The sequence below is a fragment of the Eptatretus burgeri genome, chromosome 2 (genome assembly GCF_056783735.1).
Source record: "Eptatretus burgeri isolate ZD-2024b chromosome 2, Ebu_testis_v1, whole genome shotgun sequence".
Lineage (NCBI taxonomy): Eukaryota > Metazoa > Chordata > Myxini > Myxiniformes > Myxinidae > Eptatretus > Eptatretus burgeri.
The window spans coordinates 28,811,750-28,838,331 of record NC_140962.1 but is presented as its reverse complement, the minus strand read 5'-3'; the positions used below and the strand labels follow the sequence as shown (position 1 = coordinate 28,838,331).

Sequence of the window (26,582 nt, the reverse complement as noted above, 5' to 3'; positions counted from 1 at the left end):
ACCAACTCATTTCATCAATTGCAAATTTATTCTGATCCCCAAAAGCACGAGCAACTCCAAAAAGTAATCTATTTTCAATATCATTCCTTTGTAGTTGAAATCTAATTTTAAGACCATACAGAACTTTATCATGATCACAAAATCCAAATATACCTTTAAGAGGAACTGCCACAGTAAAACTATTAACTGCTTTTGTATCATCAGTATACGTTCTTTTCCTTTGAGTATATCCAGGGTCTGTGGTTGTTCCTGTTGACATATCAAGAATAAAACCTTCGACAGCCCCCTTTCCCATTCTATCGCTGAATGTATATAGTGTAAATTTCATCATTTCAGATACAGCAGAGACATAATCAACCACTTCAACTTCTTGTGTTCCAATGTACAAACGAACACTATCAAACATTTTCCAGAAGAAATCATTTACGAGTGTAGCATGTGTGTTACTCCCAGCCTTAGTGAATTTAAATTTACACAACAAGAAACTTTCGGATAGATTCAAATAGGTTTGTTGATTATTTATTTCAAAACTTTTTGTACCATTTGCATTCCAGTCTGTTCCAGTTATTGCATTTACCTTGAAGTAATCTTCTATTTTAGTGGAGTTTGAGATGATAATAGTATCATCCAAATCATAGATACTATCAATTGCTTCCATGCTTGTATTTATTTCGGAAAAAAGATGTTAATACTTTTGAAACCCTGACCCAAGTATTTGAATTATTTTCTGCCGTTCTTGAGGGGACAACTGAGTTTTGCCTTTCTTTATTTCTTTAATTGCTTGTAATTTATGAGATTCCTTTTGGGCATCTTTTATGCTCTTTACAGCACCTGCTACATTTCCCACAGCAGAAGCAGTTGAACCAATTAGGTCTTTATGTTTAAGAATAGTTGAACCGATACCGATTAGAGTATCAATTATCCCATCTTTTTTATTCCATCATTTTCAGCACCATCAATCAAATCACAGTGAATTAATACCAAATTTATTCCTGAGGATATTTGAATGACATTATCACTGTAAAACGTCCCATAAGTTTCAATCTTTTTTGAGGAGAAACCCAATAACTCTCTAAATGAATTATCAATTGTGAAATCAACCTTGTAGTTATTTTTAAGTTTAATCGTTGATTTTGAAGTATGTTTTTGAATATCAATAACAATATTTTTTGGTTCATCACCCTGTTCTTTCATAAGACGAGCAATTTCGGAAGATATTTGAGCAATCTCATATGCTCCAGGTGAGAATGTTATCGTTTTGTATGCATTTCCCGGATTATAACTAAACTTGTCATTTTTCTCAGTTATATTAAATAAGGTATTATAAGTTTCCATGGACAATAAAGATGCCTCATATTATTTTGTTGGGTCAAGTTGTAGTGGGTATGGGAATGAAGATGTGTGGTCGCTTGTTGTGAAATTAAAACTCAGGATTGTGCTTCTCAACTTATTTAATATGAGATAAAATGTCTTTATATTGAGATTTATTCATTATTTTCATGTTCATCAACTGGTCTAAAATGGCTTATGCTTCATTAAAACAATTGTTATTTCCAGCCTTCTTACAACCTAACAACAATAACAGTCTATCAATTAATTAAGATGGGTCATTTGGAAGAAAACTAATACCTGAACCGAGGATACTTAAAGCCGGAATAATGTGTTTCTCCTTCTCATTCTTGCTACGTTTACCAGAAAGACTAACCCTATAATCAACAGAGTTCAGCAGATCAATATATACTGTATCATCATCATTTTTCATATCCAATGGTTTATCAAAATACTTTGATTCATTCCTCACAGTTAAAGCTTGTCTTCCATCTTTTGTGAGAAGAAACATGAATCTGGGTGTTAGTTTAACAGGGGGTTGAGCAGACCTCAAGAACCTTAATTCATCATTAAATATCAATACCTTTTCTTGAACAAGATGAAATATTGCAGGTTGTTCTGTTGGAATGAGTCCTGCTTTGGTTTTTGATTCCGCTGAATATTCATTGTTTTGAAGAGCATTCACAATATAAGCGGGGGGGGGGGTGATTAATCTCTTTCAGTTGTTGAAATAATCCTTCATCATCATATTCGAATTCCCCTATATGCTCTAATTCTTCCTCCATCATTTGATCAAAATCTTTCAACATTTGAAGTTTTTTAGGAGTATATTCTACTGTGGGAACTGTGGAAACATCAACAATTTTTTCTTTGGAAGTTTTTAAAAGTGGTTTAAAAAATTTATCTTGTGTTCTTTCAAATGCTTCTTCACTCGGTAGTTTCTGTCTGTGTTTCTTCTTTATGTCTTCCTGTTGTTTTACAACTTTTGAAACCAACTCTTGATAAACCTTAAATCTTCTTGCTCTTTCTTTCGCATCCATTTATTTATTGGAAAATATCATTTAATAGCTCATCTTGTTTCACAACAATATATTTATATTTTTCAGTCGTGTGCTTCATGTAATCCGCAAATTCTTTTTTACTGCATAATGTAGAACAATTGTTTCTCCAAAAATTGTTTATATCTATTGAATTTAACTTGAATAAAATAAAAGTATTAGCATTGTTTCTGATGGAACGACGAGGAAGTTGAAAGTATGATTCACTAAGATAAATACAATTACAAGAAGAATGTCTCCCTCTTGTGTCGTAGCTATCCATTACCGTTTGGTTTCTCTCATTAACACAATCATCAAAGTTAACGAGGTTCTTTTTTGATTTATCGAAATCTTGGGGAGACGGTATATCATCCGTATTATCACTAAGAATACAACTTATCGGTTTTGATTTCTTTTTACATCTCTGTGTATCACAAAATAGTTGTATTATATCTTCAATGTTATAATCATTTCGTTTTTTTTGAAGTTTAAATAAACCGATTTTATCTTCTTTTTGAAGACCAGCATTAAAACCTTGTGAGAGTAGTTGATATTCTGGTTGAAAACATGACTTTGTGAAAATTATTAAATTATCATAATCTAAAAAGTTGGGAGTCAGGAGCATCTTCAAAAGTAAGTAGATTTTTCCACATCCACTTGAACCAACTATGAGACATCTTAATGAATTTGGAAGATTTCTATGATTGTTAAATTTTATCTTATTTTCCCAAATGGGTAAAAAATCATTCATTTATATATTTGGAAAACAGGTTATTTAATTTATTGTTGGCTTTTTAGAAATTCTATATTTTATCCTAAGTTCAGGTTTAATTTCAAGATAATCCATTATTTCATTTGTGCAATATCTTGTGTTGATATTTCCCTGAAAATCACATCCATGAATAATATATAACAACAATCCTTTGAAAATTTCTCGAATACGTTCAGTTTCTTCCCTTGTAAGGAAAGGTGTGTTATCACCCTCATACTTTACATTCATTTCTCTAATCAATCTTGTAAAGTAATTCATTTTTGGTGTAAATCTAAAAGAATTATTTTCCTTTTTACATTTTTTATTATCATTAATTGGAAGATAATCACAGAATATACATTGTTTATAGGCTTTTGACTCTGTGTTTAATCCCACTCTATCACACGCAGGACAATTCTCAAATTTGTCATATGGAGAATCAGGGAAGTCTCGCATATTTATAAAGTAAAACTTTACTTAAACTAAAATTAATCTATACTTTCAGTTGCATATTGACTCATATTTAATAATATTACCATCGATATCTATCTACTTTTTTTCATTACCAGATTCAACTACAACATTTTTTATATTAAAGGTAATTTAAAAATGATCCTTAACTACTATTGAACGAAATGTCATTTCACCTGATATATTAACATCCTTTATTTCATCAGGATTTACATCTTTCGGGTTGTTGAAAAAAATACAAATTTCTCCTTGCATATTGCAGATGGTCTTATGTTTTCTTTCTAAAGTTTCATCCATAAGGTTTTTATTTTTTGATACTTTTTCTTGTTTCATTGCTTTTTCTAGTTTTGAATATATTGCCAGAAGGAGAGGAGAAACTTTTGTTAGAGATACTTTAATTGATGTTCTTCCAGGTATACTAAAAGCCCTTCCACTGAAGGAAATTGAAGAACTCATATTATCCACCATAATTGTTTTTATTCAATAGTTGTTATATTTATCTTTGTTCAATTTTACATCCTTGACATATTTCTCAGTATCTTTTACAAATGAAGAGATTGATTGAAACTTGTCTTTTGTGTCTTGAAACATTGTATTTATTAAGTGAAAAAAGTTGGAGGATAAAATGGTTTTAAGCACAGATTCAACTATAAATTAAACGAAATTTTCATCAAGAAAATTTTCGTTTAAGCAAAGTTTTATTGTATAAATATGGTGAATACAACGTTCTGCGATGTTTGTAATCACGAATATAAATATTATAAAAAACACCTTCAAACCAACAAACATACATTTCATCGATTTCATCAAATATCTCCTCTTGAGTTGGAAAGAAAACATTGTGATATCTGCTCAAAGGATGTTTTGAAGAGTAGTTATAATGGACATCTTCAATCACAAAAACACAAGAAAAATGAGTTTAAAGTAAAGGGAGACTATTATATTGAAAACACTGATGGGGCATTTAAAGGGAACATAAAAATAAGGATTTTTCAATTTGGAGAACCTGGTCCATCATCAAAAGCTGAATCAATTGAAATAGTGAAACCTGATGTTGAAAATGTTATTAAAAAGACATTAAAAGAAATGAAAACTTTAAAGTTTTATATGGGAGTGAAAATGAATATGAAAAGACAAGATGAAGAACAAACTCCTTATATGAGAACAGATCTTCATTTTATAACATCATTTCAAGATTTTTTGAATAGTGGGGTTTATGAAGAACTATCAAGACAAGAGGAGTATGTTGATAATACAGTGGTAGGAAGTGGATTTAATATTTAAAAAATCATCTTTTTAGAGTTACACATTCTAAAATCAAACCCTCTTAAAGCTTCTGCTTATATTGAATTTCCAAAAGAAATAAAACTAAAGAAGGCAGTTGTTAATATTAAGAACAATGATAATAAATGTTTTCTCTGGTCTGTTCTTGCTCACTTACATCCACCAAATTGTAATTCAGAAAGAGTAAAACAATATATGAAATATGAGAATACCTTGGACATTAAAGATTTTAAATTCCCAATGCCACCAACAGATATTTCTAAATTTGAGAAAAAGAATAATCTTTCGATTAATGTATGTGGATTAACGGATACAAACAAAGTTCATATATTAAAAATTTCAAACAACTATAAAAATGAAGAAACACACATTGATCTTTTATATTTTAGTGTTGGAAAGAATTCACATTTTACATACATCAATAATTTATCAAGATTAATCTCTTCTCAGGTATTCAGAACAGCAAACAAAATATATCCTTGTAAGCGATGTCTTAATTCATTTCATATGAAAGAACGATTAGAACAACATTCAAAATATTGTAGTAATCATAAATAAGCTGTAATTACAATGCCTAAACGTGGTGAAAAGATTTCTTTTGAAGATTATAATAAATCTATCATGCACCCATTTGTGATATACGCTGATTTTGAATGTATCCTAAAAAAGATAAATACTGCTTTTCCTAATCCAAAAGAATCACATACAAATAAATATCAAAAACATATTCCTTGTGGTTTCTGTTATTATATCAAATCATCTGTTGGAGAAAAGTATAATAAACTTGAACATTATAGTGGAAAAAAAGCTTCACAAGAGTTTGTAAAACGATTAGAAAAGGATTGTATAAGACTAATTAAATTAATGAAAGAAACAAATGAACCGATGAAATTAACTGAAGAAGAAAAATTAGAATTTAGAAAGAACAATATCTGTCATATTTGTGAGGAGGAAATTGAGGAGTCTAAAGTTAGGGATCATTGTCATCTTACTTGTAAATATAGAGGTCCCGCTCATTCCTGTTGTAATCTTAATTATAAATTTCCTTCTTTTATTCCAGTCTTTCTTCACAACAGCGCAAACAATGATACACATCTACTTATAAATGAACTTTCAAAAACACCAGGGAATATTTCTGCCATAACAAATACAAGTCAAAAGTATATTTCATTTACAAAAATGATGTTCACAAAACCTTTAACTCGTATTAGGTTTCGAGATTCTTACACGTTTACGGGAACACCACTAGCCTACCGAGCATCAAATCTAAGCTCCACGGGGTCTTTTCCAAATCTTAATTCATTCTTTCCAAAAGAGGAAATTCTAACTAAAGAGGAAATTCAGAATAAAGAGAGAATTCAAAGTAAAGAGGAAATTCTAATTAATGAGGAAATTAATGAAGAAATTCTAACTCAAGATGAAATTCTAATTATAAAGAAAATTCAAACAATGAATTAAATTCTGATGAAAGAGGAAATTCTGATTAAAGATGAAATTCTGATTAAAGAGGGAATTCTAACTTGAGAGAAAATTCAAACAAGGAATGAAATTCAAAGTAAAGAGAAAATTCTTTCAAGTAAGGGAATTTATCCTTATGATTATATGGATTAATTTATGAGATTTTAAGAAACACAACTTCCTTCAAAAGAAAGTTTCTATAATAACCTTTATGAAGAAGAGATAAGTGATAAGGAATATAAACAAGCACAAGAAATTTGGAAAATATTTAAGATAAAGAACCTTGGAGAATATCATGATTTGTATCTAAAAACAGATGTTTTATTGTTAGCTGATGTGTTTGAAGCTTTTAGATCACTCTGTCATAATAAAAATTGTTATGGATTAGATCCTGCCCACTATTTCACAGCTCCTGGTTTAACTTGGAGCGCAATGTTGAAAATGACAAAACAAGATATAGATTTAATCAGTGATATCGATATGCTTTTGATGATTGAGAAGTCTAAGAGAGGTGGAATATCACAAGTATGTTCAAAAAGATATGCTAAAGCAAATAATAAATATCTTCCAAATTATGATAGTGAAAAATACAGGAATTATTTGATGTATTTTGATGCTAATAATTTGTATGGATGGGCAATGTCTCAATCTCTGCCTTATGGTAAATTAGAGTGGGTGGAAGAAAAGGATTATGAAAAGGCTTCAATAAATATTGTTATTATCTTCTCAAGAGGAATTGAATGAGAAAGAAGAAGGTTATTATTTTGAAGTTGATTTTAGGTACCCGAGTGATCTTCATAATAAGCATAAAGACCTTCCTTTTGCATGTGAGAAAGAAACCCCAAAGAAAGAATGGTTAAGTGATTATCATAAAAGTTTTTAATATTAAAGGCAAATCAACAGAAAAGTTATTAACAACATTCTATGATAAAGAGGGATATGTTTTGCATCAGAGAAGCTTGAAACAGTTTTTGAGAGAAGGATTGAGAGTAGCTAAAATTCATAGAGTTTTAAAATTTAAACAAAGTCCTTGGATGAAAAAGTATATTAAATTCAATACAGATATGAGAACAAATACAAAAGTAAAATTTGAAGAGGAATTCTATAAATTGATGAATAATGCTGTCTTTGGAAAGACAATGGAGAATGTAAGAAACAGGCAAAACATTAGATTTGCAACATCTTGGAAAGAAGCTTCAAGATTGATAAATAAACCAAGTTTTCAGAGAGAAGAGGTTTTTTCAGAGAACTTTTCTGCTATTCATATCGAAAAAGAAAGTATTGTCATGGATAAACCAATTTACATTGGAACAGCAGTTCTTGATTTATCAAAGATATTGATGTATGATTATTTGTATAATGGCTTAAAGAAAGAGTATAGTGAAAATGTTTCAAAGAGTATCCTTTTCAAAGGTGAAAAGAAAGAGTATCCTTGAATGGACTGAAAACTTTGATGGTTATCAATTGATCAATGGAAAAACAATTTACTATAATCTCAAAATGATATGTGGCTCAGGAGGTGGTCAAAGAAGAGCATAAAGAGAAGTTTATCATTTCGTAATGGCACAAAAGGGGTATCTTAAAAAATATAAAGATTCAAATGTTTTATTTTTAAATATTTTAGATGGGGATTATTGCGCAAAGAAAATTATTACTATTGAAGGAATTTGAGAATGAACAAATCTTTATAGGTTCAATGAGTGAGCTAAACAATATGCATTGGTTATTTGAAAAAGAGTGTCCCCAGGCTTACATGTTTTAGATATTTCTTTAGAATCACCTTTAACAAATCACATTACTACTTTACTACTTGAAAAAATCTTCATCTTATTGCATTGGTTATTTTTAAAAAAGTGTCCCGAGGTTAAAAGGGGAGACAAATAAATATACCTTGGGATAAAAAGGGGGATTACTTTTTAGGGAAAAAAAATATGAATCGCTGAAAATCCCCCATTCACTTACATGGGGAAAAGTGAGCCAGAATCAGTATATTCACCCTACTGACAGGAAGGGGGGATGAAAGAACTCCATTTAGGGCCACACGTTGACTGCGACAGGAGAGGAAGTCTGTGAGCCATGAGTGGAGATGGCCTTGGATACCATGGGAAGAGAGTTTGGTGAGTAGGGCAGGGTGCCAGACTGTGGCAAAAGCACGTGATATATCCAGGGATATGGCTCGGGTTTCCTGTCTGGCATTGAGGGCTTCCATCCATTGTTCGGAGAGTAGAAGCAGCATATCCAGGGTAGAGTGACCTGGTCTGAAACCAAATTGATGATCAGAAATCAAGCCATTGGAGAAGAGGAAGGATTTCATGTCTGAAGCGATGATGGATTCCATAACCTTGCTGATGATTGGGAGAAGGCTGATTGGTCTGTAGTTGCAGGGATCTGTTTTTGCACCTTTTTTTGCAGGGCAGTGATGTTTGCTGATTTCTAAGCAGATGGCAGATGGCCTTGGGCAAATGAGAGGGTGAATAGAACAGAGAGAGGGTGAGCAAGAGCAGAAGAGCAGGCTTTGAGGACACGTGGGCTGATGCCGTCTCGACCGGTGGCAGAATCTGAGTCGAGGTTTGACAGCACACTGTCCACCTTGTCAGGAGAAAAGGACACAGAGTCCAGGGACAGTTGGGTGCGACTGGGTAAGGTGGGTAGAGAAAGTGTTGGGTTTTGGACACAAGATTTAGCTGCAAACACCGAGTTTTGGCATTCAGCTTTTTCATGTGCGGAGTCAGCTGTGCGGCCATTTGAGGTAAGGGAGGGGATGGAGGGGCAACATACACCAGAAACAGATTTGATTCAATGCCACCAGGATTTTGAGGAGGGAGAGAGGTTTGAGAGTTCAGACTTGAGATGAGAAAGATGTTGTTTTCTGGCTCTCCTGAGGGTAGATACACACTTGTTCTGAGCTTTCTGGAAGGAACTGAGATTGCCCTCAGTTGGGTTTGCTTTCCATGAGGCAAAGGCAAGTTGTTTCAGGACAACTGCCTCACCACAAGCTTCAGTTAACCAAGGGCAGGACGAAGTGTAGGATAACTGAAGACGAGAGGGGATAAATCTGTGCATGAGGGAGAGCAAGTTTCTTTGAAAGAATTCCCAGGAAGAGTTGATGTTGGAGAAAGTAGAGATAGGAGACCAGTCTATAAGTTTGAGGGCTGCTTGGAGACCCTGCCAGTCAGCTTGAGTGAAATGCCAGACTCGGCGGCAGTGAGGTGTTTCTCTGATAATAGCCAGAGAGATGTCCACTTTGACAAGGACGTGGTCAGAAGAACGGATTGGAGCGGAGAAAGAGCAGCAAATATTGTCAGGGAAATTTGTCAAAATCAGATCCAGAAGAGATGGAGTACCACTGGTTGAGATCCAGGTAGGGAAGTTGACCGATTGAGTCAGTCCCAATGAGTCGCAGAAAGCTTTTGCTGAGGTGCCATGACAGATGAGAGAGGTACCCACACCTAGCCAACTGGCATAATGACAATTGAAGTCGCCACATATGAGGAAGAGAGAGTTTGGATGAGAAGATAGAAGTTGGTCCATGTTTTCGGATAGTGAGGTGTAGATGGAGTCATCACTGTTAGGTGGACGGTACAGTACACATATAAACATGAGGTGGGAGTTGAGGGGAAGCCGTAGCCAGAGGTATTCCTGGGAGTGTGGGGGAGTGAAGGCAGTGCATGGAGAGTGAGGAATAGACTCTTTGATGAAGAGAGCAACTCCTCCACCAGAGTGAGGCTCAGGTCTGTCAAACCGGAGGAGGGAGTAACCAGGGAGAGATACTTGGGAGTCAGACACGTCTTGGGGGAGGAAAGTTTATGTTAGGCAGATTATGTTTGGTTTGTCAGTGGCAACCTGTATGGAAAGATCTGAAAGGTTTCAGTGAAGGCCCCGGATATTTGAGGTCCATACTTTTAATGAAGAGGGAAGGGAGGAGGCTTTGGGTGCAGGGGGTGGGGGGAGAGGGGGAGGGTAGGACAAGGGACGAGGGGGGAGGTAAGGAGTGTTGTTGAAAGTGTGGGGGATTGCAGAATAGCTAGGGGAGGGGGCCGAATGAGGAGGAGAAAAGGCTCTGTGGTGCTGGGGGAGAGGGGGAACAAGAGAGGGCGAAGAAGGCAGTTGAGGATTTGAGGAGGTGGAGTGAAGAGATGGAGGTGAGAGGGCAGTGGAAGGAGGCAGCTTTGTGGATGGGAGGGGCAGCAACTTTGGGAAGGATGAGTGAGGAGGATGAATGGTAGGAGAAAGGTGAGGGGGGAGTTTTTGAGAGAGGTGAGAGGGAGGCTTGGAGGGAGAAGAGTGGGATGGTTGCTTTGAGAGTGAGGGGTGAGCGGAGTGAGTTGGCACTGAAGTTGGAAAAAAAGAATGGTAGATGGAAAGCGAACATTCATCGCAAACTGGGGTTTTTTTTAAGTTTTAGGTCAGTTATGCGATTAAACACATTTCTTGAGGGATGCAATAAAGGCGAATTGAGAGAATGGAGAGAAGAAACGCTGTAACAGTTGGATTTTTTAGGCAAGGTATGAAGGAAAGGTAGAATTGAGAGCAGTCTGTTAAAATAGCAGAAGAGCAGTGCACTCTGATACAGTAAAGAGTACCACACGTGTGAAAAGGAAGATGAAGCATTATAAGAGATCGTTTTTGTTATTATTATTAATGTTTGAGAGTTTTCAACAGATTAGGTCATGGAAGTGTTGTCGAAAAAATCGAGGAAGAAGAAGCGGAGGAAGAAGAAGCGGAGGAAGAAGAAGCGGAGGAAGAAGAAGCGGAGGAAGAAGAAGCGGAGGAAGAAGAAGCGGAGGAAGAAGAAGAGATGAAGAAGAAGAAGAATCGGAGAATGGTTGCAGTTTTATTTTTTATTTTTAAAGATAAGAAATAGAGTGCTTAGTTGGGATGGGGGACGTTAAGAAAGTGGGAAAGATAGAAATTGAAGATAATGGGGAGAAAAAACAAATAAACATGATCGTACACCAAGGGGAACAAATGGTAGGCCTCAGACCTCAAGGATAGGCCTCAAGTACCCAGTAAGAACAAGTTCGACGAAATCTCACAAAATAGCACGATTTTTGAAACAAAACCGAACTAGGAACACACAGTAACATGAAGGTGAGAAAATAAACAGTTAAAACGGGACAGATAACGACCGGAAACTTAACTTTGAGATCATCAGCAGGGAGCCCCCAAGGAGACCTGCCAATGCTCCAAACCCAGAACCGGAAGTGAGTACTTGAGGAACACTTGAGGAAAATTCAGAGGTTTTGCTGATTTTTTAAATGGCCGAATGAGGATGTTTGCAATCACACTGTTTTACACAAAAAAATATAATGACTTGAGAATGGGGCTGCTGGCAATATTGTGTAATGTGGGACTCAACACCTGTTAATGATGACATACAATGATGTTACAATGGAATGAATGTCTCACAAGGTCAGTAATGTGAGTAAGCACCATTAGAACATATGACTGCTGCAAGCTTCCTTCACATCCCCTGAAAAAGCCACCAGAGATAATCCAAAGGGAGTTGTTCGCATTCCTGGTGCAAATCAGTGTTCAACTGTCCCAGAGTCTGTACAGGAGGGTCCATTTTCTTAAATATATGCCCAAGAATGTCCCAAACATGCTTTGATGGATTTAAATCAGGACTTTGCTGGCCAAGGCATTGTTTCACAAGAAGTTTGTATCTGCACGAGAACGGTGGGGTCTGGAATTGTCGCCCATGAATACAGGTCTTGAGAGAAGTGAGTGGTTGCCAAAATAGGGAACAACCAAGCAATCCAAAATGACCCTATGGTACTTTTTGCCTGTCAGGTTACCCGATACAGTGACAAGGTCAATTTACAATCGTAACAGGCAGCCCCACATCATAACAGATCCGCCACCAAATAGGATGGACTCTAAAATGTTCTTGGATGTGTAGGCTATCTATGTTAGGTTGCCACCAAACCCAAATTCTACCAATAGTCACGGACAGAAGAAATCAGCTACCAGACCAATGGATGTTCCTCCCGGATGTGAGATTCCAGCGCTGACGTGCCTGGCACCATGCCAATTGGGCTACTTTTTGTTCTGGGGTGAGAAGAGGGCATCTTATCGGTCTACCATCTTTGTAACCTGCAGCCCGAAGCTAGTTCAAGACGGTTCTCGTGGATAACCTCTGAGTGAGATTCCATTCATACCACAACACTGTGCTTCTGGCAAAAAAATAATACGTCTGGCAAACATGATCAGAGCTGCCTTTTTCTCTTTATAGAAGTCACCCATGGTCATCCAGATCGAGGCATGTCTTTAGCATAATTACTTTGTCGGTATTTGCAGACCAATTTGCTGATAACAGTTTGATGAAAGCCAAGCTGACATTCAAATTTACTGCAGGACATCGCAGTAGTGTTTATCCCAATAATATGCCATCTTTGGGCTTTACAAGCTGTTAAATAAAATCTGCAATAGTAAAACAATCTGCCAATAGAGGTATCGTTATTGAGGACCATACTCTTGAACAGAGCATTGGAACTGCCAAAGCAGTTTTTCCTTGGCTATTTGGAACAATCTTGGACAGGTCACCACTCTGACCATTTCTTGGAGCAGAGCTGTGCCAATGATGCTGTGCCCTTCTACCAGTACACTGGTACTCATTTCACTGACCTCAGGAGGATGACAGGCTGAGTCAACCACCTGGTGTTAATTCAGCAGCAAACAGGGCTTGAACTCAGGACCCGAGGATCCCGAGCCAGCCACCCTAACCACGAAACCAACACCAGGTTTGCCAATAGAAGTACGCAATGATATTGTTATTGTTGAGGTTCTCAGACCCGCATGCATACAACAGATAGGTGTCCAAAGACAGTTATTCCATTATTATACGTGGAGATAGTCCCTCTCCTTTTGTCTAGTGGGACAGCTGGCGCGTGCGTTGCGATGATCTCATTGTGAGATTTGCTTGCATCATTTTCTTCTTCATTTCGTCCCTACTCTTCTTTTCTGATTATTCCTGAGGTAAATCTGAGCCACATGCGCCCGGCGCTGTGAGATTGTTCCTCAGTAAAGGCCAAGCAGACACTGCACCCACAACCCTCCGTACAAAACACAGTCTGCCAAATGCACTCACAGCGGTAATTTCCACCCGATGGTGTTTTCCACAACACAGGAAACACAGCCAGCACGACGCCCACGCTGCACGAAACACATACGGAGGCCAATAAAGGCGACTCCACGCCATGTTGGGCAGGATACGAGTGTGCGAAGTAGAAGCGGAGCGTTCCTTTTCAACCTAAATATCCGACACATATCGGTGTTCGCCCCACGCACAAACTAGCACTGACCATATGCGTAATGGCCGAACCCCACGAACTGTATAGAATGTGCTCGAAGGCAGACACGCACGCCGCTCGCGAAACTTGCATGGATTTATCCATAACGATGTACCTTCGGCCCTCGCTGGCAGCAGCGGATTCCCGATGGATGGTGAACATCTTCGTGTCTCTGCAGCCAGCGAAGCTGCGATCGGGCCGGGGAGTGTTGTGCAGTGCGGGCCACGTTGGCGCGCGCGGAGTGGGTGCTTTGATTGGCTCTGGTCGGATGCCCGAGTGGGCATGCGAGACCCTCGATCGGTCGCCAGGGTGCAGCCCGGGGGTTTTTGCAGGACGATTCACGTGCCAATTTCGGTGTGAGCGATTCATCTCATGTCGTGAGGTCGGAGCGGAATATTGCCGCTGTCTGAGATGACCTTGCTGGAAACTAAGTGAGGCGGTTTCCAGCTAAAGTTAGTGGGCCACGTGAGGGGTCGGGGCCAATCGGAGCGCCCAATTCAGGTGATGATGTTTCGCTTCGGGGTGGCCCCGCCCCCCGCATTCTATAAAGGTCGGAGCGGTCCCTCTGCCTCTCTCTCTCTCTCTCTCTCTCTCTCTCTCTCTCTCTCTCTCTCTCTCTCTCTCTCTCTCTCTCTCTCTCTCTCTCTCTCTCTCTCTCTCTCTCTCTCTCTCTCTCTCTCTCTCTCTCTCTCTCTCTCTCTCTCTCTCTCTCTCTCTCTCTCTCTCTCTCTCTCTCTCTCTTTCTCTCTCTTTCTCTTTCGCTCGCTCGATCTGGCCTCGCCCTCATCCCTCGGCACGACCCGCCTACTGCTGCCTGGACTCCGTCTCCCTCGCCTCGCCCTCGTCGACACCGCCACGACCCGTCTGGACTCCGCCGCCTCATCTCGGCCCACAAAACATCAACCCCACCCACCTACCTGGTCCCGCCTACCACTCCGTCCACGCACTCTGGACTACGCCCCTTCTCCACTCAAGCTGCTCCTTCACGAACACGGTCTCCATACGCACGGCTGAAGCCAGAGATGATGTGCCCACTGTCAGGTACCACACCACAGAGCACCACCCCCTCTCCCCCCCCCCGAAACGTATTGGTGGCGAGTCGTGCTATCAAGCACAAAGGTACTGAGATCATTGCCTCAACTTATTTCTCTTCCTGTTTCAATACTTCCTCTTCATCGGGTTTTCTGTGTCTGTGTGTGTGCGTGTCCTAGTGCCTGTCTGCTTAAGTAAGACTGCAGAAGATCGTTATTATTATTATTATTGTTATTAATCTCGAGTTAAGTCTGCTCTGTGTCCGCTTTTGTAAATTGCTTGTTTATTTGCTGCACCCACCTCTCTCTCCCCTAGATCTGCAAACACACCCCAATAAATCTTGATCGTGCCACATACCATTCCTCGCCCATTGTTAATAAATTATTACGAGAAATGTTCCCTGCTCATTTTTGTCTTTTCTTCCATTGATCCAGCATGGTCCTAATCCTAGTTTCGCCGGGACTTTATTCCCAACGATCCGTTCCTTTTAGCTGGTACGTCCTTGGCAGTGTCGCTCGGCTGCATCCGATCTGGTAAAGTGATCTGGTGTGGACAAGGCGTACCGAGGGCGTGTTCCCCGGTAATTAAGTCACGTGGTTAATTAGGTAACCCGATTAACCCATAGACGGGAGGACCCTCGGTCACGCGGTTGAGTTATTGGCGTCCACGGTCGGTTAAGCGACCCGCCGCGTCACGGAATTATCCGTGTGTGACAGCCTACAATCCCGGGGAGCCTGGTGGGAGTCGAGATACCTAGTGGTCTTCTCACCCGACCCCCGGCCCGCAACATTATGTACTCCTAACAATGACCACATGAAAGTGTTTTTTCAAATTGATACCCGAGCTGTGTTGTATGTGCTGCGTGTGCAAACTTGCCTTGGTCGAGTGATGAATGTAAAATACAGCCTGTGCATGAAGAGTTTTTCATTCATGTTTAAAATAAAATTTGAATTTGATTCAATGTTTTTCACAAACAACATTATTTGAAGGTGTGCTAATAACTTTGTTCAAGTGTATATTTGTTGCACTTTATTTGAATGCTTAATCCACCTGATAAAAACTCTACTTTTCTTTCTTTGTTCTGTTGTACATAACAAGGAGAGGATAACCCTCGAATGGGAAAAGGATGATGCAATGGAATAGAAAGTAAAATAAAGCAATTGAAAGGGGAAAGAAAAGCAGGGAAGACTATGGTATGGTCTCTCTCTCTCTCTCTCTCTCTCTCTCTCTCTCTCTCTCTCTCTCTCTCTCTCTCTCTCTCTCTCTCTCGTTCTCTCGTTCTCTCGTTCTCTCGTTCTCTCGTTCTCTCGTTCTCTCGTTCTCTCGTTCACTCGTTCTCTCGTTCTCTCTCGTTCTCTCTCGTTCTCTCTCCGATGCCACCTAAGCAGCTTCCTGAGTAAGAGTAATATTTTTGTGGTGTGCCATTGCCTTTCCAGCAGTAGTTGTGGCAGGAATTTGGAATGTATTCAGGGTGCTGGCGATAACTCACCTACTCTTCACGAAGGACACCGTGGGGTCTTTAACATCCACCAACTAATGCCGGCAGACGGGACATCCGTTTAACATCCATCCGAGTCATGACACACACATTGTGAATCACCCTGCCTGTGAAGCACCGGGATTTCTAACAGTTTATAGCTGCGTCGAGATTCGCACCAAGGCTAGACAGCTTAGGGGCGAGTGTGAGTACCTCGAGGTCGGGGCCATCCTGCCAGCCAGTTTCGGGTTATACAGTTTATTATACTGTCATTATGGGTAGAAACGACAAGCTGGCTATGATCCAATCACAAGAACAGTTGAACTGTGGTGCATGTTAAGATTTCAGGTGAAAATTTAGCAAGCTTGGTTTCGCATGCAGGACCAAACAAGTTAAAAAAAAAACCCACAACAGGAAAACCACTTTGCCAAATTAGAAACTCAGGACCAATTATAAACAAGCAATCATGCTCTACATATCAAATCAAAATCACGTAAACTAAACCAACACTTCAGGCAGGTTAAGAATGGGAAATGTACATTAATTGCAAAAAAAAAAATGAGAAACGTTTATTTTAACTAAAGCACACACTTAAAAACACGGTAAATTTTCAAGACACTCCTCGGGACAAAACTGCAACAGAGCTTAAACTCTAATAGTGGTTGTAAGCCAAGACATTGTCCTTAAACATGAAACAGAATAAACACGGAAACAACCAGAGAGTTCATCGAACGCTTTACCCTGCACAGTCTTGAGAAAAAGAACACAAGAAAGGTCCTTTGCTTTGCATTTCTGAGCAAAATCTATATTTCTTACGATCAGCCATTTTGTCTGAATCTCGATATTCCCCAGTACTGAGAACAAGAAGGCGATTTGTGTTCCACAGTGTTCAAGTATATGTCATTTGACATAAAAGAAAGGTTTTAAAGGCTGTAGAATTTTTTTGGGGTAAGTTTGATTGATGCGGCATGTTTTTACACCACCTTATTTAACATGTTAAATTAGTTATTTGTGCCTGTGGTTTGTGTCCTTCATGAAGTCCCGAAATAAACCAGTATGTTTCCTGTTTGGAAAAATTTTCAATTTTGTTTGACTGCTCATCTAGAAAACTAGAACACTAAAAAACTCATCTAGAAAACTAAAAACAACAGACTAAGAAAAGGCAGACAGACAATAAAAAACTAACTCACTCCACTCTGCGCATGTCACAGGCAGTGCCGGATTAAGCCTCGGCTGGCCCTAAGGCACATTTTGAAATTTTAGAGAATGGCCTGAAAATTTTAAATTAGATCTCGGGCTCATGGAAATGGACCCCAGATAAAAGATGAACTGATTCAAGAACAAAATATTTAATACAAAAAAAGACAAATATTTAATGTGAAAATAATTTTTGGCCCGAATTTTTGGCTGGCCCGAAGGCACATGCCTTGTCTGCCTAATGGTTAATCCAGCACTGGTCACAGAGGTGACAATGCAGACAGGAGGAATAGGGTGGTCGACTAGGGTTCAGCTGGCCAGTCTGAGGATTATCTTGGAAGAGCTCCCACTCAAACCCGAACATGAAGTAATGTCTTTTTATCAGTTACTTTGTTCCTATCTCTCGTTTTTTTCCCTCCCACTATGTGTGTAATTACAAATGCTGCTTTCCTGGTTTAGTGCAGAGCAAGATAGAATTGCTTTATTAATCAAAACTGTTCATTACACGTCCATTTGCTCTTTTCTGGCCTTCTGTCAGGTCCTGTTTCTGGCCTTCTGCAGTTATCATTATAAATGTTCTGATCAATAAATAATATATTAATTCTTTCAACTCACAGGGCATCACTCACAATGCTCTTGCCAGTAAAATCTACAAATTACGTCGATAAGTCCTCATCAGTGTGCTGTGGGTTAATTAACAAATGTAAGTCCTCAGAGCTTGGAAAGCTCCATGATGTGATTGACTATGGCTTGTCAATCAGCTGTCTGTCAAACGACAATACGCTCCTTAGTCAATGTTCTTAATGACTTCTCAATCAGAAGAGCTTAAATGACCCTACTCCAAGTGATTAATGGCAGATATATATATATATATATATATATATATATATATATATATATATATATATATATATATATATATATATATATATATATATATATATATATATATTGGTTCATGAAGAGAAAAGACAAAGAAAAAACTTGGATGAAAGTAGAAAGGCATGATTTATTACATGAGCTAACACAGCAAAACTATTTCAAAGTGAACAAACATATTGGAGCTAAAGGAGACCACACTATATGATGTAATGCTACACCCCAAATTCATATTAATACCTCGAAAATATTTGCACACGTGTACGATGCTATCAGCAGCAATTACTAAGCATCATCGCAACAGTAATAATTGCTTATGCTTGGTATTTTGTTGCCTCCAAAATCTCCAGTGTCTGACAACACCAGCAAAAGGAGGAGGGTGTAGAAAAAGTGGTCTAAAGGAAAGTTGATACTTACCGCAGTGAGTATGCTACTGTTACCATAGTGCCAGGTAAGGAAGGGTGAGGGACTCCCACGTGCTGCACAGGGGAGAGAAGCCATTTCCCCTTCTTCTAACTCAAGCTCAAAGGGAGGTGGTATGGTAAATTCTGGAGGAGCTGCAACAAGATGGTGGATAAATTAAGAATATTTGAAATTCGAAGGACTGAGTGAATTGTGAATGTGGAAATTAATGAGATTTATGGATATTGAGGCTCATGAAAGAGCTGCTGCATCCCTGTTAATGCCGGAGTGTCACAAGGCAGTGTCTTAGGCCCTGTCCTATTCCTAATCTTCATCAACGATCTTTCTGACTGTCTGGAGAATCCTCTTTATCTCTTTGTTGATGACTCCACCTTCTGACGTGACATCCCTCATCCCTAAAATAGGCAAGTAGCAACCTCTTCCCTCTCTGCAGACATTGATAGAATCATGAGCTGGTGCAACACTTGGAATACGTCTTTCAATCTTGAAAAAAAAACACTCTCACTGTGTCTTCTGGAAATAGCATCTGTTGAACCCTCCCATCTACTTCCTTAACAATTATCTTGAAGAAGTTCATTCACTCAATGTTTTGGGCCTCACTATCAGTCATAATCTTTCTTGGGCAAACAAACATATCTGTTCGCCTCCAAAGCCAGCCGCCAATTGGGCATCATCCATCATGCAAAGTGTTTCCTTGGCACATCTGAACTTTTATCTACTTACAAGGTCTTCATCTGCAGCTTGATGGACATAATGCTCTCCCCTCTGGACTGGTACCCCTGCCTCACAGCTTGCTCAGCTTGACACCATGGAAGCCAAGGCCTTCAAAATCATTGCAATCTCCCATAATGAAGCTGAGTCTATGGGCCTATCTCTTTCATATCACAGACAGGTGGGTGGTCTCTGTCTTCTACCGCCTCCTTTCTGGTCTTGCACCCTCTGACCTTTCCATGCTCTGTCCCTTCCCGAGTCTCTGCGAGGTACATACGGGCGCATTGAGTATGTATTTTGGGAGTTTCACAAGAAGGAGGTCTGCCAGTAACCCTTTTGGTGAAACTCTCAAAATGCATACTCAATGCTCACCTCCACTCATTTGTTCTTCCTTTTTCCCACACGTGGTATCAACTTCCTCAATCTCTTCAATCTCGTTCTTCCCTCCTCAGATCAACACATATCCACAATCATGATCTCTTCTACCCCACTAGCACCCCCCCCCACACCCCCAATCCCCACCTCTTTCTGGTTTCCAGTTTTTACTTATACTTCTGTAATTGAGAGTTTTTGGGTTTTTTTGTATACCTTGTCGAGGCTCATATGAGAGCTAACACACAACGCACATCAAGGGGTGCATGAGACAGGAGGGGAGGGAGTGGGAAGGACAAAACAGTGGGGAACAGAGACATTAGGAGATATGTGGAAGGGAGAGGGATGGGAAGGGGAACATGGAGAATAGAAGATGGACATTACAGGGACTTTCAGGAAGGAAAGCAGGGAATTTGAAGGAGGTGGGCTTGGGTGGATTATCGGGGGTAGAAAAGATCGAGGTTTTGGATGGGGGATGATAAGAGGTGGTGTTGAACAGTTGTTTTGAAGGCCTGGAGGGAAGAATGGGAATGAATAGAGTGAGGGAGTTTATTCCAAAGGTGGGAAAAAAAGAGGAATGAAAGAATGAAGGTGAGCAGTGATTCGTGATTTTGGTAGTTTTACCAGAAGGGGGTTGTTGGCAGACCTTGAGCGCCCTGTGGAAATGTGGCGGGGACAAATCGCAGAGGGAGCAGGGGGGCGAGGCTGGAGAGGAGTCGGTAGAAGACAGAAAGACCACCGACCAACCTGCGGTGATTGAGTGAGAGGCCCAAAGACTCAGCCTCATTGCGGGAGATGCCAATGAGTTTGCAGCTGTATCCCATTTGTTTACCTGGAACATAACAGAGTGCTTCCCTGGTTTAGTGGAAGGCAAGACATATTCTTCATTCAGTTTGGTGTCCTCTCCTTACTCTCTCATTCTTCCCCATGTCCCATATTTCTCCAAGTCTCACTCTATTTTATCCCTCAACCCTGCTGTTGGTGTCCCCCCCCCCCCACCTCATTCCCTCTTTCTACTGCTATTTTTGTTTTGTTATGTCCTGATCTGTTCTGTTCTAGCTCCTCCACAAGCCTCGACACTATACATAGATAAACTTGAAGTTAGAAGGGCAACAAACCACAACAGGGCAGGGTGGGGGAGGAGGAGGGGGAGGTGTCAGGCAGACCAGGGGATACAGCCAAACTGGCACAGCGGTAAAAGGAAGACAGTGGGAGCAGGATCAGTGAGAGAAAAAATATTGTCAGCTGTATTGAAGGACGGGAGGAAAGAGCATCAGAAGATAAGCATGGAGAGATGGTTTCACAGATGGGAGGAGAGTGACAAAAGAGTGAAAGTAAGTTGAAAGATGAGATTTGAATAGGGAAGCAAAGAATGGGTTACAAATTGAACACGCACAACTCTTTTGGACTGGGTTGGAGTCACAGGCTGTAAGATTGTGTCGTGGACTGGTGGTGTTGTGTCTATATGAAGAGATCCATCGAGATTGTGCGGATGGAAATGTGAAGGAAAGAAGATGGTTGAACACACAAGAAAAATCCATTCCTGTTCATAGTAATTGCATATCTACCCTAAATCTTTGTCTATTGTGTGTGCTTAATGCAAAATTGTCATTTATAACAGTTGATCTTCCAATGGAACTGACTCATGGAAAATAATTTGTTTGGCCAATTTGGCATTCCCACCTAAATGAATGGCTCATAATGCAAGGAACTCAGGTTCAAATCCCATATATTATCGGCAGTATTTGTCCCTCGTCTGCTATTGTCCTTGAAATTCACGTTAAAGTCCAATGGTATCTCCTGATGCACATGTCCTGGATGTGATTCATGCACAAGCGCCTCTATGAGCCTAAGATCAATGTAGAATTTGAAAAAATGTCGTCGTTTGAAACAACATCAAAGTGATTTCACCGAGTGAAGTGAGGCAGAATGATCTCGCCGAGTGAAATGGGGTAAGTGTGGAAGCACAATGTTTGCTAATTAATGTTGACATCATTCATGATCATCTCTAAGATGTTTCCTCACCTGCAAGAGTGAGTAACGTCCACTGTCCCTGCAGCAAGGACTGATGAAGCACTCGGCATCCATATATACCTTCATCTCCACTCTGGAGATTGGTCAGGTGCAAAGACCAGCTCTCAGAGACTGTCAGACGACCTGCTGACACACTGTAATCAGGATCCCACCAGAAATACCCAACAACCAAAACCTAACCATCAGAATCTCATCACATCAGCACCCAGGCTCCAAAATTTGAAAGAATGCCACCCAAGGAACGAGTAACACCCACCACCTACACCAAACACTCCAAAGAATATTGATGTGAAAAAAAAGAAATGTAAAGCAAACAAAATTACGAAAAACAGCATATAAAAAGAACAGGTGAATATTACATGTATCCAACGTGGTGGCATCAGGGCCACAGTAGGGTGACAGTGACACAAAAATGTGTAAGAACAAGAGATTATGCTTGAATTTTGAGGCAGTTCATCATACAAATGTGTATCGGAACATCTATTTATTAGGTACATATAAGGGAGGAATGATTGATGCCTACCTACTACCTCCCATTTCAATTGCCATTTTAGCTGCTTACCTTGCCCCTTCCTTTCCTTAATTCCTCTCTCCTCCCAACCGCCACTTTTCTCTCCTCCCCTTAAACCTCCAACAACTGTTTTACATATGCTCTTCCATCCTTATTGTTTACCCCTTCTGCTTCTTTTACCAATTAAAAGTTTTTTTTCATTTTAGACTTCCCCACCGTTATTACCTCCACCTCCGAAGGTGGACGGTGGTTATGTTTTCACTACTGGTTGTTTGACTACCGCTTATGTAATATATAACGCTCTTTCTCACCACTGACTTACTGACTCACTGACTGATATTAAAGATCGGTGCCTTCCCGGTGACATAGAACGCTGACATTTTGCATGTCGATGGACATCAGAGCCGATACACCGGGAGAAATTGCAGAACCATCGGAAAACATCCGTAAAAGAAAATATAAATAAATGGGAAAAAAAATGCAGGTGAGTGACCCGAGACAATGTGGGGAAGCATGATTCATATGCTTGCACAATGTGTATGTGTATATATATATACATTTATATATTTATGTATATGTATACATGTATACATGCTGGACAGCCCATTGCAGCTAACGTCTGCAACCCAACTCCCTTTAATCTACCCACTCAGCAACCCCTTCCCCAAATCCACTCTACTCCTTCACACATTTCCCTCAAAGCCTTCATCCACTCCCACTTATTCTCCTTTTCCCACTGCTTTCCTTACACCTTCACTCAACCCAATCACTCACTTCCCTCAATTCTTCATCAACTCCCACTTATATCCCTTGTCTCACTACATTTTCTTCCCTTTCACCCCTGAGCACAAGCTGCAGCTTTAAGTTAATTCAGTTCAGCAGTGCAGGAGTACATAAGAGGTCAAACAAACAAACACCTCGAATGATCACGATAATTTCCAAGGTCTATGGTTTTCATGCAAAAAAATTGAAATATTTCATTACATTATGACTTGTCATAGCACTACGACCAGGAATAGTGCTACATGATACACTGACATTATTCAGCCTTGGCAACTCGGACTAATTACATAGAAAAACCTTGCAGCATTGCTCATTGCTTGCAAAAAACTTTTTAACGACTTTTTTGGGGGAAAATTTTTTTTCAACAAAAAAAAATTCAAAGCACTTCTCTTATATACTGTACAACGTTTTTCATTCTGTTGAATGAATCTGCTGCTACTGCGAGCCAAATATTTTGAGGATGGCAAATGTGTGAAGCAACAACATATAGTTGGCCACATGTGAAAGCTAGATCACATAGGTACCTCTAACTCTTTGAAAAAGTTTGATATTGAACCTTATATATTTACTCGCTGGTTAGTCATCCTTCCAGGAGGATATAACCAGCATCGCAAGGGGCGTTTGCAGTTTCGGTCACAAGAACAAATATAATCATTCAACCCAACTGGACTCTAACATGTTCTGCCTAGTTTGCAAGTGAACAATGAGACCTTGGTAACTTTCAGCTCTCAACTTTACTTGATTGTTTCAAATGAAATTCAGTTCATTGCCATCTAATGTGCAGTAAGCATCAACCAGACACTGATGAAATAATAACTTTCCAGAATGAAAAATAGAAAAGCCATTTCTGATGGCAATTCGGTATGCGTAATATTGGCACAAAGAAACTCGTTTTGCATTCAATCTTCTCTGTGGGTCTCGTTGACGTAAATCATCTCCCCAGCCTCTTTCCCCATACAAAAACAAAAGTGGATAAGTCAATGGATCCACATTTGAGGATAAGGCACTAATGCATTTGGACTGCTTGATTAGCAGTTGGTAGATGACGATATCATGTGATGATGGGTCTGGGGCAGATATTTGATCTCTTTCAAAAACTGCAACAATTTCAGATGCTGTCGGATCATTGTAACGACGCTCATCTTCGCCGGCCCAATGGGACATCACCATTTTCACTGGAAGAACATTGATTACCTGCTGTCTAGCAGCATTTATTTGCTGTTGCAAAATTTGGACCACACTTTGAAAGTGATGCACAACAAATGGATTTGTTTGTTGAAGTTCTCTTTGTATAAGTTCCATTACAACATGTCGAGTGCCTTCATTAGCAGGGAGTTTCAACCGTTCTTGCAGTGCTTGCTGTGAGTCAAGTGCATAAAGTTGAGCAAATTTCCTCTGCTGTCCTTTCGGAGGATCCAAAAAACTGGTAGCATGATGGACTTTCCCATGTATAGTGACTACCTTTGGACCACGCCCATGAACTGGTGTAATGTGGGCACTACATGATGCCATCGGAAATTCATTTTTGTAATTTTGAACAAAAGAATGTAAATTTTTGGACATATCACTTTCACCTGCAAATAAATCAACTACTGCTGCTGAGACGTTGTATAGATTAAGATTATTGAGGAAGACTTTTCCCTCGTGACTGCACCTGCAGACGTTCTTTCCTTCAGAAAGTATTATCCTTTGCACCATGAACAGGTGCTATCCGTTTGTCCGGCGAAGTGTGTTTGTGGAAGTGGAATTGGCATAGCTTATTCATGCAACTCAAGTCTTGCTCTATCGTGTTGGCCGTGATGTGAATGTCCTCTCAATGTCTTCCTTTGGCGGGAATGAATTTCCCGCCTTTGTCGTGCCTGTTCTTTGGTTTCTGTCGATATTATTTTTCTGCATCACTTGGATTCAATATCTCTCTTTTGTCTTGTTTGTTCTTCGGTTTCTGTAGATATTGTCAATCTCTGACGCGTTGTATTCGTTTCCTGCCTCATTCGTACTTGTTCTTCGGTTTCTGCGTTTCTTCTGCTATGCTATTAACGAATATTCTTCTCTTTTCTCATTGTCAGCAGCTTTCTTGTGCACTTCAGCATATTTCACCTATAAGCAAATACTTTTTATCTTAGTGGTAATTAAATAAACTGTACAATTGATCATGCTCCGTTGACGTAACCAACCCTGCTCACGGCGACACGGTGAGTCAATTGCTGCATTCACGATGCACAAAGCTGGAAATTAACTCAGTAATGACGTATTATCACTTTTCCTGGAACATTGCTTCCATTGTAGAAAAGGCCCTGCATTTGAAAATCTTCAAAATAGACATTGTAGTGCTTTAATTGATCTTTCAAAACATCAAAAGAAACAATAATGTTTTTGCGTCGCTTTTGTGCTGAAATACACCGCACAGCTCTGCTGAGGCGAAAATGGAACACAATACATAATATTGCTATGGCAACAGTAGAAAATGGGGTTTTGAGGAAATTTTGCACTTGTACAAACCTCTCAAATCAACTGATTAATTGGGTACCATTCTGAATTGGGTGCGACCTAAAGTTTAGGAGGAGTTATGTGACACACAAAGAGATGGACATTGAATCATATTACAGAGATCGTCATGTCAAATGCGAGCTCTATTGGGAACAGATGTCGTTGCCAAACAAATGGGAACGACTCGTCAGTGAGCTGCATTGCAATGTCAGGAATTAGCACCATTTTGTGTGATCCTGCAATTGTTACCTGCAGGAGTCATTTGTTGATGAGGATGGGAGACCGTTCTGTACTTTCACACTATTCAGCCTTGACAACTTGGGATAAAACCGAAATTACGTTAAAAAAAAAACCCCCTTCATTTATTATACAAATCGTTCATCCCTGTATTTGGCCTGTGTATTGGCCAGACTGCTGCCTTGGTCGCTCTCAAAAATAAAAAAACAACCCGGCTTATGCGGTGCCGGATTTACAATGGTGCCAGAGATTGACATCGCGAGAGTCCACACTGTTTATGGCGGACATTCCAGTTTGAGTACCACATATGCAAAGCAGGAGAGTTATAGTTAGTTTGGAGAACAATTAGATAATTAGAAACACAAATGATAAAAAAAAACATTTTAGGGGTGTTCAGAAATGCAGGCGTAAAGAAAATAATGATGAAAATGAAGCAAAACTGCATCGTATCAGCAGCTTCTTCAGTTAAAGTGCTTCTGCTTCGACTTTGAACTGTTAGTATTGTAAATAAAACTTATATACAGCTGTGTGCTGTCTTAAAGACTACTTCCGTGTCGATCTGTATTTTACTATTGTTCCCACAATGGAGGCCCACAAATTTGTTTGGCACCAGGCCCCACCAAGGTCCATCCGGCTCTGGGCTTCAGGAGTGAAAAACAGCAACGATTCGAAAAATTCCCTCCTTATTTCCTTGTTTAAGGTTGTACAGGAGTGTGCAACCCCCCTCATTACATCAAGTTTCATCCCACGGAGATGTGGGCCCTTTGTATGTTAATGTCTAGTCTACATACGGAATATCAATCATGAAATGTAGTCG

General features: G+C 39.6%; 1 protein-coding gene across 5 annotated transcripts in view; it reads right to left on the bottom strand.

Annotated features, from left to right (window-relative positions):
- Nucleotides 1-26,582, bottom strand: part of LOC147031690 (protein turtle homolog A-like) — a 185,256-nt gene that overhangs the window by 80,434 nt on the left and 78,240 nt on the right. For 3 of the 5 annotated variants that reach the window (XM_085852008.1, XM_085852002.1, XM_085852016.1), the window contains exons 3-4: nucleotides 21,739-21,870; nucleotides 18,625-18,764 (exon numbers count right to left, since the gene is read on the bottom strand). In XM_085852008.1, coding sequence (XP_085708134.1) covers nucleotides 18,625-18,764; nucleotides 21,739-21,870 — 272 coding nt within the window. Of the gene's footprint in view, nucleotides 1-18,624; nucleotides 18,765-21,738; nucleotides 21,882-26,582 lie in introns of those variants that run through there. The other 2 variants (XM_085852025.1, XM_085852034.1) reach the window with 2 other exon arrangements.